General features: G+C 33.2%; 3 protein-coding genes across 3 annotated transcripts; 2 read left to right on the forward strand and 1 right to left on the reverse strand.

Moving 5' to 3' along the window:
• Positions 1-942: 942 nt before the first annotated feature.
• Positions 943-8,884, reverse strand: LOC134727831 (fibrinogen-like protein 1). The gene is made up of 3 exons (XM_063592222.1): positions 8,827-8,884; positions 7,357-7,521; positions 943-1,205 (listed from the first exon to the last, which is right to left on the reverse strand). Exons 1-3 carry the CDS (start codon positions 8,882-8,884, stop codon positions 943-945), a joined length of 486 nt encoding a protein of 161 aa, XP_063448292.1.
• A 54-nt stretch (positions 8,885-8,938) lies between these two features.
• Positions 8,939-11,461, forward strand: LOC134727832 (uncharacterized). The gene has a single exon (XM_063592223.1). It carries the CDS (start codon positions 8,939-8,941, stop codon positions 11,459-11,461), a length of 2,523 nt encoding a protein of 840 aa, XP_063448293.1.
• A 101-nt stretch (positions 11,462-11,562) lies between these two features.
• LOC134682015 (uncharacterized) lies at positions 11,563-13,437 on the forward strand. Its single transcript, XM_063541623.1, has one exon. The coding sequence runs from the start codon at positions 11,743-11,745 to the stop codon at positions 12,667-12,669; it is 927 nt and encodes a 308-aa protein (XP_063397693.1). The 5' UTR covers positions 11,563-11,742; the 3' UTR covers positions 12,670-13,437.
• The last annotated feature ends 1,011 nt before the right edge of the window (positions 13,438-14,448 follow it).

Raw genomic sequence — 14,448 nt, forward strand, 5'->3', positions numbered from 1 at the left:
GTAATAAGTGAAAACTTTATGTATATATTACAAAAAATATGGATTCTGAGTACTTTTTCATGAAAAGGGCAAACATACATGTAGCTATTTCCGGTTTTCTCATGTTCACTTCTTGTTGTTATTGTTCAAGGTCATATGCCACCTAACTTTTGTTAAAGGTCATATGGCTTTATAATGAACCAAGTTGGATTTATAATCAATTAACCTTATAATTAGACATTCCATGACCGCAAACTCCTATAAGATGCCATTAGATTTTATGAGACCGAATGTAACAAATATTCATTACAATAAAGCAAACAGTTTGCACTTGCTTTTTATAGATATCTTTAAAAGTGTTGAAAAAATGCCAAAAACAAGGAAAAGTCACAACTGAGAACTTGTCCTTTAACCTTGACCTTATTTTTTTAAGTTAGAATCTAGGGACCTCATATCAAAAGATTCGTTATGAGTAAAAAAAAACATACCGACAAATTTATTTGGTGAAGGTAAATAACTCCTATATCATTTCATCGAATCGCTTCGATCCAATTTAGCCGAAAATTCCAGCGGTTGTAACAAACAATTTAGAAAAAGAATTTTGTTGATATTTATTTTTTTTGTTACGAAGAAGATGCAGTCACACGATAAACAGTGAATAGGGAAATATCTAAGCGACATATTGCCAAACAAATATTTATCGCAAGAACAAAAAATTAGGCGGAAAAAAATAGTAATCAGAACAAATACAATAGTTTTTTTTTAGAGAAAAGTTGAAAGAACTAATAAAATCATCAGAATAAATAATAAAGGTCTAAACATTGAATATGTCAACTACGTAAAAGAAATCTATATAAAAAAAGGTCAACGTTTTCTCCTCAAAAGAACTCAGTACTTTGTGTATCATTGATTTGTATGCAAAATTCGTATACAGTTTTCTTAATCAGTCACATAAACAAATGTTCAAATTTGCTTTATTTTCATCGATACACTCCTGAGAGAATATTGTGAGAGTTTCCAGGCTTCCCAGTATATCCCGTCTCTCTCAATCATTCCACCGTTGTAATACTTCCCATTTAGATTACCCTCAGTACACCAATTGAACCACCAGCCAGAATGTTCTAGTTTTCCACAATTAAAACCGGATCCATCATTGTCCTTATCCCATGTTGAGAACCCATATCCATTTGGTGGGAATGATAAATCTGGTGCAGTAAGGCTGTCTCCTGTAATCAAGTACAGTTAAATAAAATATAAATTTACAGATAGTGACTTCGTTTGTAAATTTTTCTTCATCAAAATCGCTAAAAAAATCTTTTCAGAAGCTTTGAAAACAGTGTAAATAGTTAAGCAACGATCATTAGACTGTTAAAACTGGTTTTTAAACAGCCCGATAAGGTCAGGTGCAGTCTTCTCCGATAGAATCAAATAAGAATTGGTATTTTGATTCTTGTGCCGAAGTACGGTGATGTTTTCGGACCTCCTAGCATCCACTTGTATGTGGGGTACGTGTTGCTTAGTCTTTAGTTTTCTATGTTGTGTCTTCTGTACTACTATTTGTCTTGGTTTTGTTTGATTTTTTTTAGCCATGGCGTTTTCAATTTAATTCTAATATATGAGTGGGTCTGTCCCTCTGGTATCTTTTATCCATCTTTTATACAAATTGGTCCCAATTATATCCAAATTTATTGAAAGAGGCGTTAAACAGCAACAATCAAATGCACAATGAAAGAATAACAAGTATTACTATATTAATATTTGAAGAGAGATGAAACTAGAGGCTCTAAAGAGTCTGTGTCGCTCACCTTGGTCTATGTGAATATCAAACAAAGGATGCAGATGGATTCATGACAAAATTTTGTTTTGGTGATGGTGATGTGTTTGTACATCTTACTTTACTGAACATTCTTGCTGCTTACAATTATATTTATTTATAATAAATTTGGCCCAGTAGTTTCAGAGGAGATGATTTTTGTAAAAGATTATTAAGATTTACGAAAAATTTTAAAAATTGACTATAAAGGGCAATAACTCCTAAAGGGGTCAACTGACCATTTTAGTCATGTTGACTTATTTGTAAATCTTACTTTTCTGAACATTATTGCTATTTACAGTTTATCTCTATCTATAATAATATTTATGATAATAACCAAAAACAGCAAAATTTCCTTAAAATTACTAATTCAGGGGCAGCAACCTAACAACGGGTTGTCCGATTCCCCTGAAAATTTCAGGGCACATAGATCTTGACCTGATAATCAATTTTTCTTCATGTCAGATTGCCCTAAATGCTTTGGTTTTTGAGTTATAAGCCAAAAACTGCATTTTACCCCTATGTTTTATTTTTAGCCATGGCGGTCATCTTGGTTGGTTTGCCGGGTCACGCCACACATTTTTTTAAACAAGATACCCCAATAATGATTGTGGCCAAGTGTGGATTAATTTGGCCCAGTAGTTTCAGAGGAGATGATTTTTGTAAAAGATTATTAAGAATTACGAAAAATAGTTAAAAATTGACTATAAAGGGCAATAACTCCTAAAGGGGTCAATTGACCATTTCAGTCTTGTTGACTTATTTGTAGATCTTACTTTACTGAACATTATTGCTGTTTACAGTTTATCTCTATCTATAATAATATTCGTGATAATAACCAAAAACAGCACAATTTCCTTAAAATTACCAATTCAGGGGCAGCAACCCAACAACGGGTTGTCCGATTCATCTGAAAATAACAGGGCACATAGATCTTGACCTGATAAACAATTTGACCCCATGTCAGATTTGCTCTAAATGCTTTGGTTTTTTGAGTTATAAGCCAAAAACTGCATTTTACCGCTATGTTCAATTTTTAGCCATGGCGGCCATCTTGGTTGGTTGGTCGGGTCACGCCACACATTTTTTAAACTAGATACCCCATTGATGATTGTGGCCAAGTTTGGTTTAATTTGGCCCAGTAGTTCCAGAGGAGAAGATTTTTGTAAAAGTAAACGACGCAGGACGACGACGGACGCAGGACGACGGACGACGGACGCCGGACGACGGACGACGGACGCCGGACGACGGACGCCGGACGCAAAGTGATGAGAAAAGCTCACTTGGCCTTTTAGGCCAGGTGAGATAAAAAGTGATGTATTGATTTATAGATTTATTTATGAGAGAGACATTGGTTTAGAGGGATAACTTTTTAAATCCGTTATGCGTTTGTAAAATACAAATTGCATCAATGTGTTTAAAGCAATTACCTGAAACATAAATAATCGATGTTTATGAGTATGAGTTAGTTCCCTTGGCGTTGGTCTACCACCTTTATTATTTGAATGTTTTTACGCCACTTTCATCATTCTTGAGCTATTGTGTTAAAAGAAATTTATTTTGGTCGAGACAGCCGGAATGCCCAGAAAGAAACCTCCGACCTGTGTTACGAAACTGACAGTCCTAGTCATTTAGAATCAGAGTGACCCCGAACCTGCCAGGTGGCAGATTCGAACATGCTAGATAGTCCTAGATATCTGTAGTTCGACTATTTAAACCAATCGGACATCGGGGCCCAGACTGAGAGTTATGTTACTGTGAACACGATCTTAAGATAAAGCAATTGTTTATGATTAAGTTGACTATTGCAATGCTTCATGATATATTTTATGTTTTATTTTTACTTAGCAGTAATATAAAGAAGGACGAAAGCTATCACAGTGTTACACGGCGAAAAAAAACTGAGAACGCCATGAAAGGCTAAGGTAGCAATACACAGTTAGATGTTTAGATTCGCATTATGGCCCCTGTGGATTTTTCAAATAGGAAAGTTATTGTGAAATAAAATTCATTTTTAGACAGATGAGTGCTAATTTAGCCTTCAAAGTTGGTTCATAAGAGCATCAAGATTATTTTTTACATGTTTTATGGGCTGTTTTCTGTTTGACAGTCCGTATTTTCATAGCTAGACCGGCCATCGATTCAGAAATTAATGTACTGTTTACAAACACTTTTTCTACACGAAGTTTTTGACGCAATTTTACAAAAAAATGAGATGAAAGACATATGATTTTCATTGGATTTGCTGAATGGTATATGTACACAGTTTCAGAAAAGGTATTACTTCAAGCAATTGAAATTCTACTTTTAGTCAAATTTTGGGGAAATATGTGACATCTTTCCCCCCCTTTTTGCAATATTTTATAACAATTAAATGCAGATTGTTGCCATGGATACACCAAAAAGAATTTATATTTTACCATTTTATATACTGGAAATAAAATCTATGGAAGATTCTGATTACATACATATGCCCATATATGACACAAACAGTAAGCTTGATATTGCAAAAAGGCAATGAAAAGGGAATGGTAAAATTCATAAGGGCAAATTTTAGTATTTTTTCCTAACTGTTTATTGCTACCTTATGGCATACTTACCAAGCTCAGAATTGTATAATTTAAGACTTTTCATGCCACAAATCTATTGATATTTAGATTCAAAATCAACTTCTGAGTAAATTAAGTGTTTAACAATGACAATATGTGTCAATTTTATTGTTTACAGCCCTTAGCAACCAAAAATAGACATTTTGACACTAGGCTTATATTTGTACTCTATCGGCTTAACGCTTGCTTCTGATGGATTGGGCTGCATGTAGTAGCCCAAGTATTGAACGCGTTGGTTTTTTTCTTGCGAATATATCATAGTATTGTTTTATCAAGATTCCATGTTACATTTGGCATATATTAGATGTATAGTTAAATCAGATGTAAGAAATTGATTCCCTATCACCAAGTTTTTTAATCAAGTCTTTGGTATGCAATAAGCATAAAGATTAACATTTTTATGCTTAAAATTGCTCAATTTTGTACAATGGTGCATCATCAGAAATCTTATTATGATATTCAACATTAAAAAACTGACAAAAGAGGTACAGTTTTTAAGATTTGGCTAAAAATTGAGGTAGAGACAAGATTTTACACTTTGACTTGGCACCTTTCTTAAAATCAGTTTTTGTCGCGTTTCAGTGTCAACTGCTAACCTTCATAAAATATTCATTACTAAACCAATTTTCAAAAATAAAGGGCCATTTTACTCGTTTTAGCTAGCAGAACTCAGAAAATAAGTTGAAAGGGAGAATTTGAAAAAAATATTTACTATTAAGGTAGCAATACACAGTTAGATGTTTAGTTTCGCATTATGGCCCCTGTGGATTTTTCAAATAGGAAAGTTATTTTGAAATAAAATTCATTTTTAGACAGATGAGTGCTAATTTAGCCTTCAAAGTTGGTTCATAAGAGCATCAAGATTATTTTTTACATGTTTTATGGGCTGTTTTCTGCTTGACAGTCCGTATTTTCATAGCTAGACCGGCCATCGATTCAGAAATTAATGTACTGTTTACAAACACACTTTTTCTACACGAAGTTTTTGACGCAATTTTACAAAAAAATGAGATGAAAGACATATGATTTTCATTGGATTTGCTGAATGGTATATGTACACAGTTTCAGAAAAGGTATTACTTCAAGCAATTGAAATTCTACTTTTAGTCAAAGTTTGGGGAAATATGTGACATCTTTCCCCCCCTTTTTGCAATATTTTATAACAATTAAATGCAGATTGTTGCCATGGATACACCAAAAAGAATTTATATTTTACCATTTTATATACTGGAAATAAAATCTATGGAAGATTCTGATTACATACATATGCCCATATATGACACAAACAGTAAGCTTGATATTGCAAAAAGGCAATGAAAAGGGAATGGTAAAATTCATAAGGGCAAATTTTAGTATTTTTTCCTAACTGTTTATTGCTACCTAAGCAACACAAACCCCACCATACTGGAGGTTATAAGATGCTTCGGAATATTAAGCAGATCCTGCCCCAGATGCGTCACTTATCGTATTATTTATGGTAGTACAAACTAGATCTTATTCATTTGGTCACATTCGTTATTAAAAGGGGACGGGATAGTAGTTACGAAATTAGAAAAATAATCGCTATCATCTGTAAAATGGATCTGCCCTTACGATCAACAAACTCTTGAAGGCGTCCGTAAAACTTACGAATGATAATTTCAACTTCACCATTTGGAACTCCTAGTTTAATATTTTCTATGTGAACATCAAACCTCCATCAAGGAAATACAAGACCGGGAATATCGTATCAATTGGGAGATATACATTCCGTATGCAGGCGCTGATGCTCTGTTGCTAGTTAAAATGGACAAACCCCAATTTGGAAACTGCAATCATCTCTTTTGTCGTAACGTTTTGTTTTCAACCGACCCTCATTGTCGATTTCTAGATGCACGTCAAGATTTGAGGCCGACCTAACTGTATCTGTTGTATCGGTTTATTTTCAAGTTCGATGGAAATTTTATTTTATGAAACCACGCAACACCAACTCTTTCAATTTGTCCTATAGTTTGGAGTTGGGAATACTTTATGTCATGTGTAGAAAGGTCAAATATAGTAATACTATTGCATGATGGCGAGTCTAAGAGTGAATGTACTATAAAAGATCTTTGGATGTTTTAGTATTCACATCTGTATCAAGCCACCTCTTAAATAGGCAGTTTACAATAATTTTGAAGTTCGGCTTTGATTCATGATAAAATTCGCACCAGATTCAGGTTAACTGCCATAAAAAGCACAACACTTTGAGAAAAAAACATCATTAAGTGTTAGTAGTCATTTTTTTATGCTGTCACTAAAATATCAGGAGAGTGATTAGGAAATATTACACACATCAATCTTACTTTTTTGTTAACAATAGCCGAAGAGAAGATCCTAATAGGTGATTTTACTGGCGACTACAACGACAACAAAAGATGACAACCAATATCTTTTTTATATTGAAATGGACACGAAGGCAAGTTATACACACGGTAAGAACCACCTTGTGAAATCGATTGATGACATGAGAATCAATATAATCAATGTAAATCTTTACATTTGCACTGTTCGATTGCTGTTCGTGTAAGATCAGAGAATTAAACCAAAAGTGAAATAACAAAAAAAAACGAACCATGGGGAAGGTTCTCAACGGAAATTCTCTCCGCAAATGTCAAAATTAATATCTCAAACATCAAACAAATGCACAAAAAGTGTCACATTTATGACTTGGTATAGACATTTTCTATCAAGAAAATTACGGATTAAACCTGCTTTTATAGCTAGGTGAACCTCTCACTTGTATAACAGCAGTATTAAATTTTAAGTGTTTGTAAATCATTGTTTTGTGTCCGTCTGGTTCGTGGTAGTAAAATAATTGAGGTTGTTTACCTTTATAAGTAGTACGTAAAGTAACATATCAATGTAACACATTGAGTAACAATAAGATCTCAACAAAAACATAAACTAGATAAACGATATGACAACAATATTTACCAGCATTTCCATTATAATTTGCAATAGTGAGTACATAGTTTGTAGCTTCATTGCCTACGACAAACGTATCGTATTCAGCATACCGCATCTCACCGTTCCAGTCTTCAAGATCAATTCGTAGTTTGTAGTTACCTGTAGATAGGATCTTATGTAAATTATCATTCCCTGCAAATACAAAAACAATTCTAACATACTGTGCTTAATTTTATCTACTATCTTAAAAGCATACACACTCACACAAACAAGGCTGACCGATGTTCCGATCTCATTTATTAATTTACATGAAGAAACAAAGAAAACGCAATTGCTCCAAACATGCAACGTGTACAAAGATTGGTCGCAGTAGTGACATAAACATACAAAATAAGAACTGCATGTGTGCATAAACCATAGAGAATTATAAGAGGTATTCCTTTCATCGTTTTACAAAAAAAAACATTAGTACAAATATTGCCATATCAATTTATATTTATCAATGTATACAGAACACGTTTCATAAAGAAAAAAAAAGATTTGATAAAAGGTAATCCAAATAATTGAAATTATGATTACCGTCTCAGCGCAAGAACTTTTCACTTTCAGTACCATGTTAGTTTGTAAACATATATTTGAATGCTCTTAATAACTAGTATTGGGCATGTCTACACATTGACATCCGTTGTCGTATATTCTAAAAGCGGAAATAGTTTTCTTTTTTTTTTAAAACATGAAAGTCTGCACAGGGAAATTTCATGCACGTATCTCAAACGAGCTTATACGTGAATTTACGAAAACTGATTTCACATGAGTTTCTCGTGAATTTCATAATTACGAGAATCAAATGAATTATTTAGCACATATTCACAGGAATTTTCAAAACCAAGTTTATTCAAATAACATTTAAATCTTTAAAAGTAGATCAATTTTATTCAAATAACATTTAAATCTTTAAATTTGATCATGTTTATTCAAATGACATATAAATCTTTACATTTGATAAAAAACAAGAAAAAAGCAATTTTTTTGGGTTAAATTCATATAAAAATGTGAACGTTATTTCAAGTATAAATCGTGAATTTCATAGTTAATTGTCATCTAAGGTTTACGTCAGAGTCGTGAGCTTTAAAAGATAACGAGAAATTGCCTGCTTGGTGGTTTTTAATAGACCATTTGAAATTCAAATGCAATCATGCTTTCAATCCATTTCAAAAATAGTTTTCATTAACCAATTCATATAAGAAATAATATTTTTGAAACAAACATTCATTATTTTCTTTTTGATTAGTTGGCTTGTTAATGTATATGTTACAGTAAATAGGTGAAATTAGGAATTACACGTAATTAGTTAACATTTCAGTAAATACTTACATTTTCCCGCGTTTCAACGAATAGCGGGAAACATTTGTATTAACGATGCGTATGAATTTTCTTATTTAGTCACGTGAAAATTTTCAAGTGCGGGAAAATATTTCGAAAGCCTTCACTTTCTACCCAACAGTCGTAGTGTCAAGATGGACACCGGGTTAGATTCTCCGATTCGGGAAGCCATTGCAAACGAGGTAAAAGTGTCATCGCTAGTTCTCAGCAGGACATGTTGAACAATATGAGCGCAATGATGGACTCAAGATTGAATCGTTTACAATCCAACATTCAACAGTCTCAGTTTGATATTTCCAACGCACAGATCAACAATATAGAGGAAAGTGTATCAGACAATTACAAGTTTCAAAGGAAAGGGAATGAAAACCAGTTTCGACACAGTGTTAAAGTAATTTCCAAGTTAACGGAGGCCCGTTCCTTGCTGGATACTCCTGATGTCAGCCTCTCCAAAGTAGCCGTGGCAAAAGACAAGATATCGGAAGGTATAGACTTAGTTCAAGAGCGTCAGAAGCTTATTAAGTTAGCGGATTCTTCCGAGTTAGGATGGCGTGTAGTGCAGGAATATGTTACAAATCCTATAGCAGACGATTCTGAGGACGAGAAACGTATGAATAGGGCCCAATCTAGAGCTGAAAGAAAATCTAAAGCGGAAAAGGCAAAAAAGCGTCCAAGACCAGTTCCATATAATAAAGATAGGAGCTCTGAAGACAAGAACTCAAACTACAAGCCTGGTAGATGTTTCACTTGTGGAAACAGAGGCCATTGGAGTGATAATTGTCCACAAAATAAGAAGTCAAAGATGAGTACATTCAATTTATTACATTTAAAAAACGATTTGTTATCATCTGAATCAAAGATAAATAATGTTAGTTTTGAACATACATGTAATATTTTACCTTCTGTCTCAATAACGAGCAAGTACGATATACAAGACAAGAATGTAACGACTGAACAGTTGTCATCTGACACTGTTTTATACTTACCTGGCACACCTGTAGGTAGATTAAAGATCAGGTTAGATAAATGGAAATTGATAACTGATAATCAATACATTCTCGACATAATCGAGAACGGTTATAAAATACCGTTTAAAACAGAACCTGATCGTATACATATTAGAAATAACAAATCTTCAATAGACAACAAAGATTTTGTTTCATCAGAAATTTTAAATCTATTGAAAAAATGCTGTATCAAAGAAGTAAGCACTATACCGTTAGTCGTTAACCCACTTACGGTAGCTTTCAACAAATCGAGTAAACCCAGACTCGTCCTTGACTGTCGTCACATAAATCCACACTTATTTAAATACAGGTTTAAATACGAAGATTGTAAAGTCGCTAGAGAATTGTTCAATGAAAATGATTTCATATTCAGTTACGATTTAAAATCGGCATATCATCATCTTGAGATATTTAAAGAGCATCAACAGTATTTAAGGTTTTCATGGCTGTTTGATAATACAGTAAAATATTTTGTGTTTGCTGTTTTACCCTTTGGAATTTCAACCGCAGGGTATATTTTTTCAAAGGTTTTGCGAGAAGTGGTTAAAGATTTCAGATCTCAAGGCAAGAGAATTATAATGTTTTTAGATGATGGTCTTGCTGGTGATAAAGATTTTGTCACTGCTTTACAGTGTAGTAAACAAGTTAAACTTCAATTAGAAGATTTGGGTTTTTTAATAGCGCATGAAAAATCGCACTGGTTTCCTTGTCAAAAATTAGATTGGCTCGGTTTCACATGGGATACAAAAAATGGTAACATATTTGTCAAGGAAGAAAGGATAGAGAAATTAGAAAAATATTTGAATTTTGTTTTATTTCAAGTGACTAATGGAAAGATTTTATTCAGAGCTAGATTTATAGCAAGTATTGTTGGTCAGCTTATTTCCATGCACGCCGTTTTTGGCAATGTAGTACGTAGAAATACTAGATTTCTTTATGATTGTGTTATGTCAAAAGCTAGTTGGCAAGCTTGTGTACGAATAACGCACGAAGCTTTGAGCGAATTAATGTACTGGAATCTTCACTGTAGAAATATAAATACAGTAGGTGCTAAGATAAGCACGGTAACAGTCAATACTTTGTTTGACTGCGAGATTTTTTGTGACGCCTCAGATGTGGGCTTTGGTGGTTATATTACACCTTTTGCTGATTCTCATTTTGAGAATTTTGAAACATTTGGTAATTGGACCAAACCGGAAATGGGTGAAAGTTCTACATGGAGAGAATTAGAATGTGTCAGAAGGGTATTAAAGACATTTAGTAATGTCACTGAAAACAAACAAATTAAAATTAATTCCGATAACAAGAATGTTGAGCATATTTTGAAAGTAGGTAGCAAGAAATTGAAATTACAATCAATTGCTACCTCTATTGTCGATTTTTGTGAAGTTCAAAAGATTAACTTAACACCTAATTGGATACCAAGAACTGAAAATAATGATGCAGATTATCTGAGCAGAATCATGGATCATGACGATTGGGGAATAGAACCCTCAATTTATCATTATTTGTGTCATTTATGGGACATTTGTACGGTAGACAGATTTGCTACACACTATAACTCTCAGTGTGAGAGATCTAATTCAAAAGTATGGTGTCCAGGGACAGAAGGTGTAGATGCTTTCACCCAGTTTTGGGGTAACGATGTAAACTGGCTTGTACCGCCACCTATCTTAATTACTAAAACTCTGCATAAATTAAAACAAGATAAAGCAAAAGGAACACTGGTCGTTCCTGAGTGAAATTCTGCCCCTTATTGGCCTATTTTACATAGAGATGGTGAATTTTTCGATTTTGTGAGAAATATTTATTATTTACCACAAAACAATTGTATCGTCAAGGGGGCAGGAAAAAATGGTGTTTTCAAGACAGGGTTGCTGAAATTCAGATTGATAGCTATGAGGCTAGCGTTTTGATTAAGTAATTCTATTTTGCAGGAATAGGATTGAAGCGGAATGTCGGAGCAGCTGTGGAGGCAAGCGGAGTTTCTAAAGACCATATTCTTTATGATTTAACCGGAAAGATGTCGTCATTTCTTCTCAACTCAAGAAGTAACAATACAAACAAGACATACTTTTCAAGTTTCAACAGATGGAGCGCATTTATCAAAGAACATGGTTTTAATAATTTACCCGCTGCTCCTATGCACGTCGCATTGTACATAACTAATTTGATAGACAAAAACTGTTCTCCTAACGTTATTAATAGTGCTATTTATTCTTTGAAATGGGTACATGAGCTGAATGGTTTTGCTGACCCTACTGACAATTCTTTCGTTAAATCATTACAAGAATCAGCCAAGCGCTTAAATGGAAAACCTGTTAACAAAAAGGAGCCTGTTAGTATCGACATTATTATTGAACTATGTACAAAATTCAAAGATTCTAATGATTTATTAATTGTAAGAGATTTAGCAATGATAGTGTTAAGTTTTTCAGGATTTCTCCGTTTCGACGAGCTTAGTTCTTTAAAATGTAAAGGCGTAACTGTTTATGATGAATTTTTGAAATTATTTATTTCTCATAGCAAAACGGACCAATATAGACAGGGTAATGAAATTTTGATTGCAAAAGGGAAAACTATAGCATGTCCAGTCAGTATTTTCCAGAATTATATTGATTTGGCTAAATTGAACCTGAATTCAGATTTTTACATATTTCGACCTATATTTAGGCATAAGTCTATAGCTAAACTTATTTACAAAAATAAGAAAATAAGTTACACAGCAGCTAGAGAAAATATATTGAAAAGACTGAAATTAATCGCACCCACGTTGAATTTGGGTTTACATTCTTTGCGTGCCGGTGGGGCGACCGCTGCTGCTAGTTCAGAAGTTAATGAACGATGCATTAAAAGGCATGGCAGGTGGAAGTCTGACAGTAGCAAAGACGGCTATATTGCCGACACTTTAGAAAAGAGACTTTCAGTATCTCAGAGTCTTGGATTATAGATTTTTTACTCATATTTCACCCCTTTCTTTGTATGTTTTCTAGCTGTCTGGGTTATCGGCAATATGAATATATTGTTTTGTTTTATTATAGCCTATGTATTCAAGGGGAAAAAGGTTAAGGTAATACTTACATTTTCCCGCGTTTCAACGAATAGCGGGAAACATTTGTATTAACGATGCGTATGAATTTTCTTATTTAGTCACGTGAAAATTTTCAAGTGCGGGAAAATATTTCGAAAGCCTTCACTTTCTACCCAACAGTCGTAGTGTCAAGTTTATTTTTACATATTTCCGATATGTAACAATTTAGTTTAATTCATGTTTCTGATCATGGTTAGTGGTTTTTTTTGTAACGAATTATTGTAACTCAAATTTTGTGTATACTGTCCAAGTATACCTCTGGAGACGGTCTTCCGAGCACAGGGTTTGGACGCAGGTTTCCAACTTTTTTCCACTACATATTTGGTATTTATTGTAGTTTGACCCGAGATAACTCGTTTTGGTTGGTTTTTCCTGGCCGGCGGGATCGTTGATGAAAGAGCCTTTGCTATTATTTGGTATTTAACTAAATATACTACATGTATGTCATATATCAGCATCCAGTAATCATCTATAATTGTTTTGATTTATTTATGTATTTATGCTTATGAATTGTATTTTCAACTAATTAAAATCCGGTGTCCTTCAAGCTGTCTGGGTTATCGGCAATATGAATATATTGTTTTGTTTTATTATAGCCTATGTATTCAAGGGGAAAAAGGTTAAGGTAATACCTGTATTTACTAGCCAATTTAGTAATTACATGTATTTACTAGTTGTTTCAGTGATTACTGGTATTCACAGATATCTTTTGTCATTTTTACAGCTATTTACCAACTTGATATTTTTGTTTTAAAATTAAAATTAAAGATCTAATTCAAGATACCAAATAATAAAGTAAAAAGGTAGGTATTTCAGGGCTAACTTAATTAAGGATTAAGGAATATAAGGCACATCAAATGTGTATACTCTTTAGTGTTTGTGAATTGAAACTGGAACATTCATCACAAACAATTTTTCACATATAATGATATTAAGAGTCACTTTTAATATTTCTGTGCTTCTCTCTTTTTTTTAGTTTCTTTACACGTTTAAGCTTTAGCTTTCATACCTGCCAGTTAACATAATATTCACACTGTGGTTGAAGTTTTTAAAGTTTTAATAACTGTCTCAAATATCCTTGATGTATACCAAACTTGGACAGAAGTTTGTTTTTGATCATAATATAATATCCAGAAGTAAAGAATATTTCGTATATTCCTTATAAATGGACTTCTTTTTTTCCAGTTAACATTACACGTTACAAACACTCTGCGGTTAAAGTTTTTTTTAAACATTTATAAGATTTCATAAACCATCCTGAATTTTAAATCTGAATACAGCGGCAACCTTCAGCTAGGAGTTGAATTGAAGGTCACATGAATACATATTCAATGAGGTCCAATTATTCACTTGCAAATGCACTCATCAACCAGGTTTCTCAGCTTATTTGAGTAAAATAGAACCAGATTGGCTGCTAAAAGAGACTTATAATTTACAAAATAATTTTCATTAATGATTTAATAAAAAAAAATCATAATAATTTTGTTCATATCTCGTAGCTAAATAAATTATCCTCTAGCAAAAAGGTACATTTTAGGCTGATCACTCTTCTATAGTTAGTATCCCCATAACTTTTGATCAGCTGACCATATTACAACATTGTTTTAACAGTTAGTAAAAAGGTGTAAAAGTTCATTC

This window comes from Mytilus trossulus, chromosome 8 (assembly GCF_036588685.1).
Source record: "Mytilus trossulus isolate FHL-02 chromosome 8, PNRI_Mtr1.1.1.hap1, whole genome shotgun sequence".
Lineage (NCBI taxonomy): Eukaryota > Metazoa > Mollusca > Bivalvia > Mytilida > Mytilidae > Mytilus > Mytilus trossulus.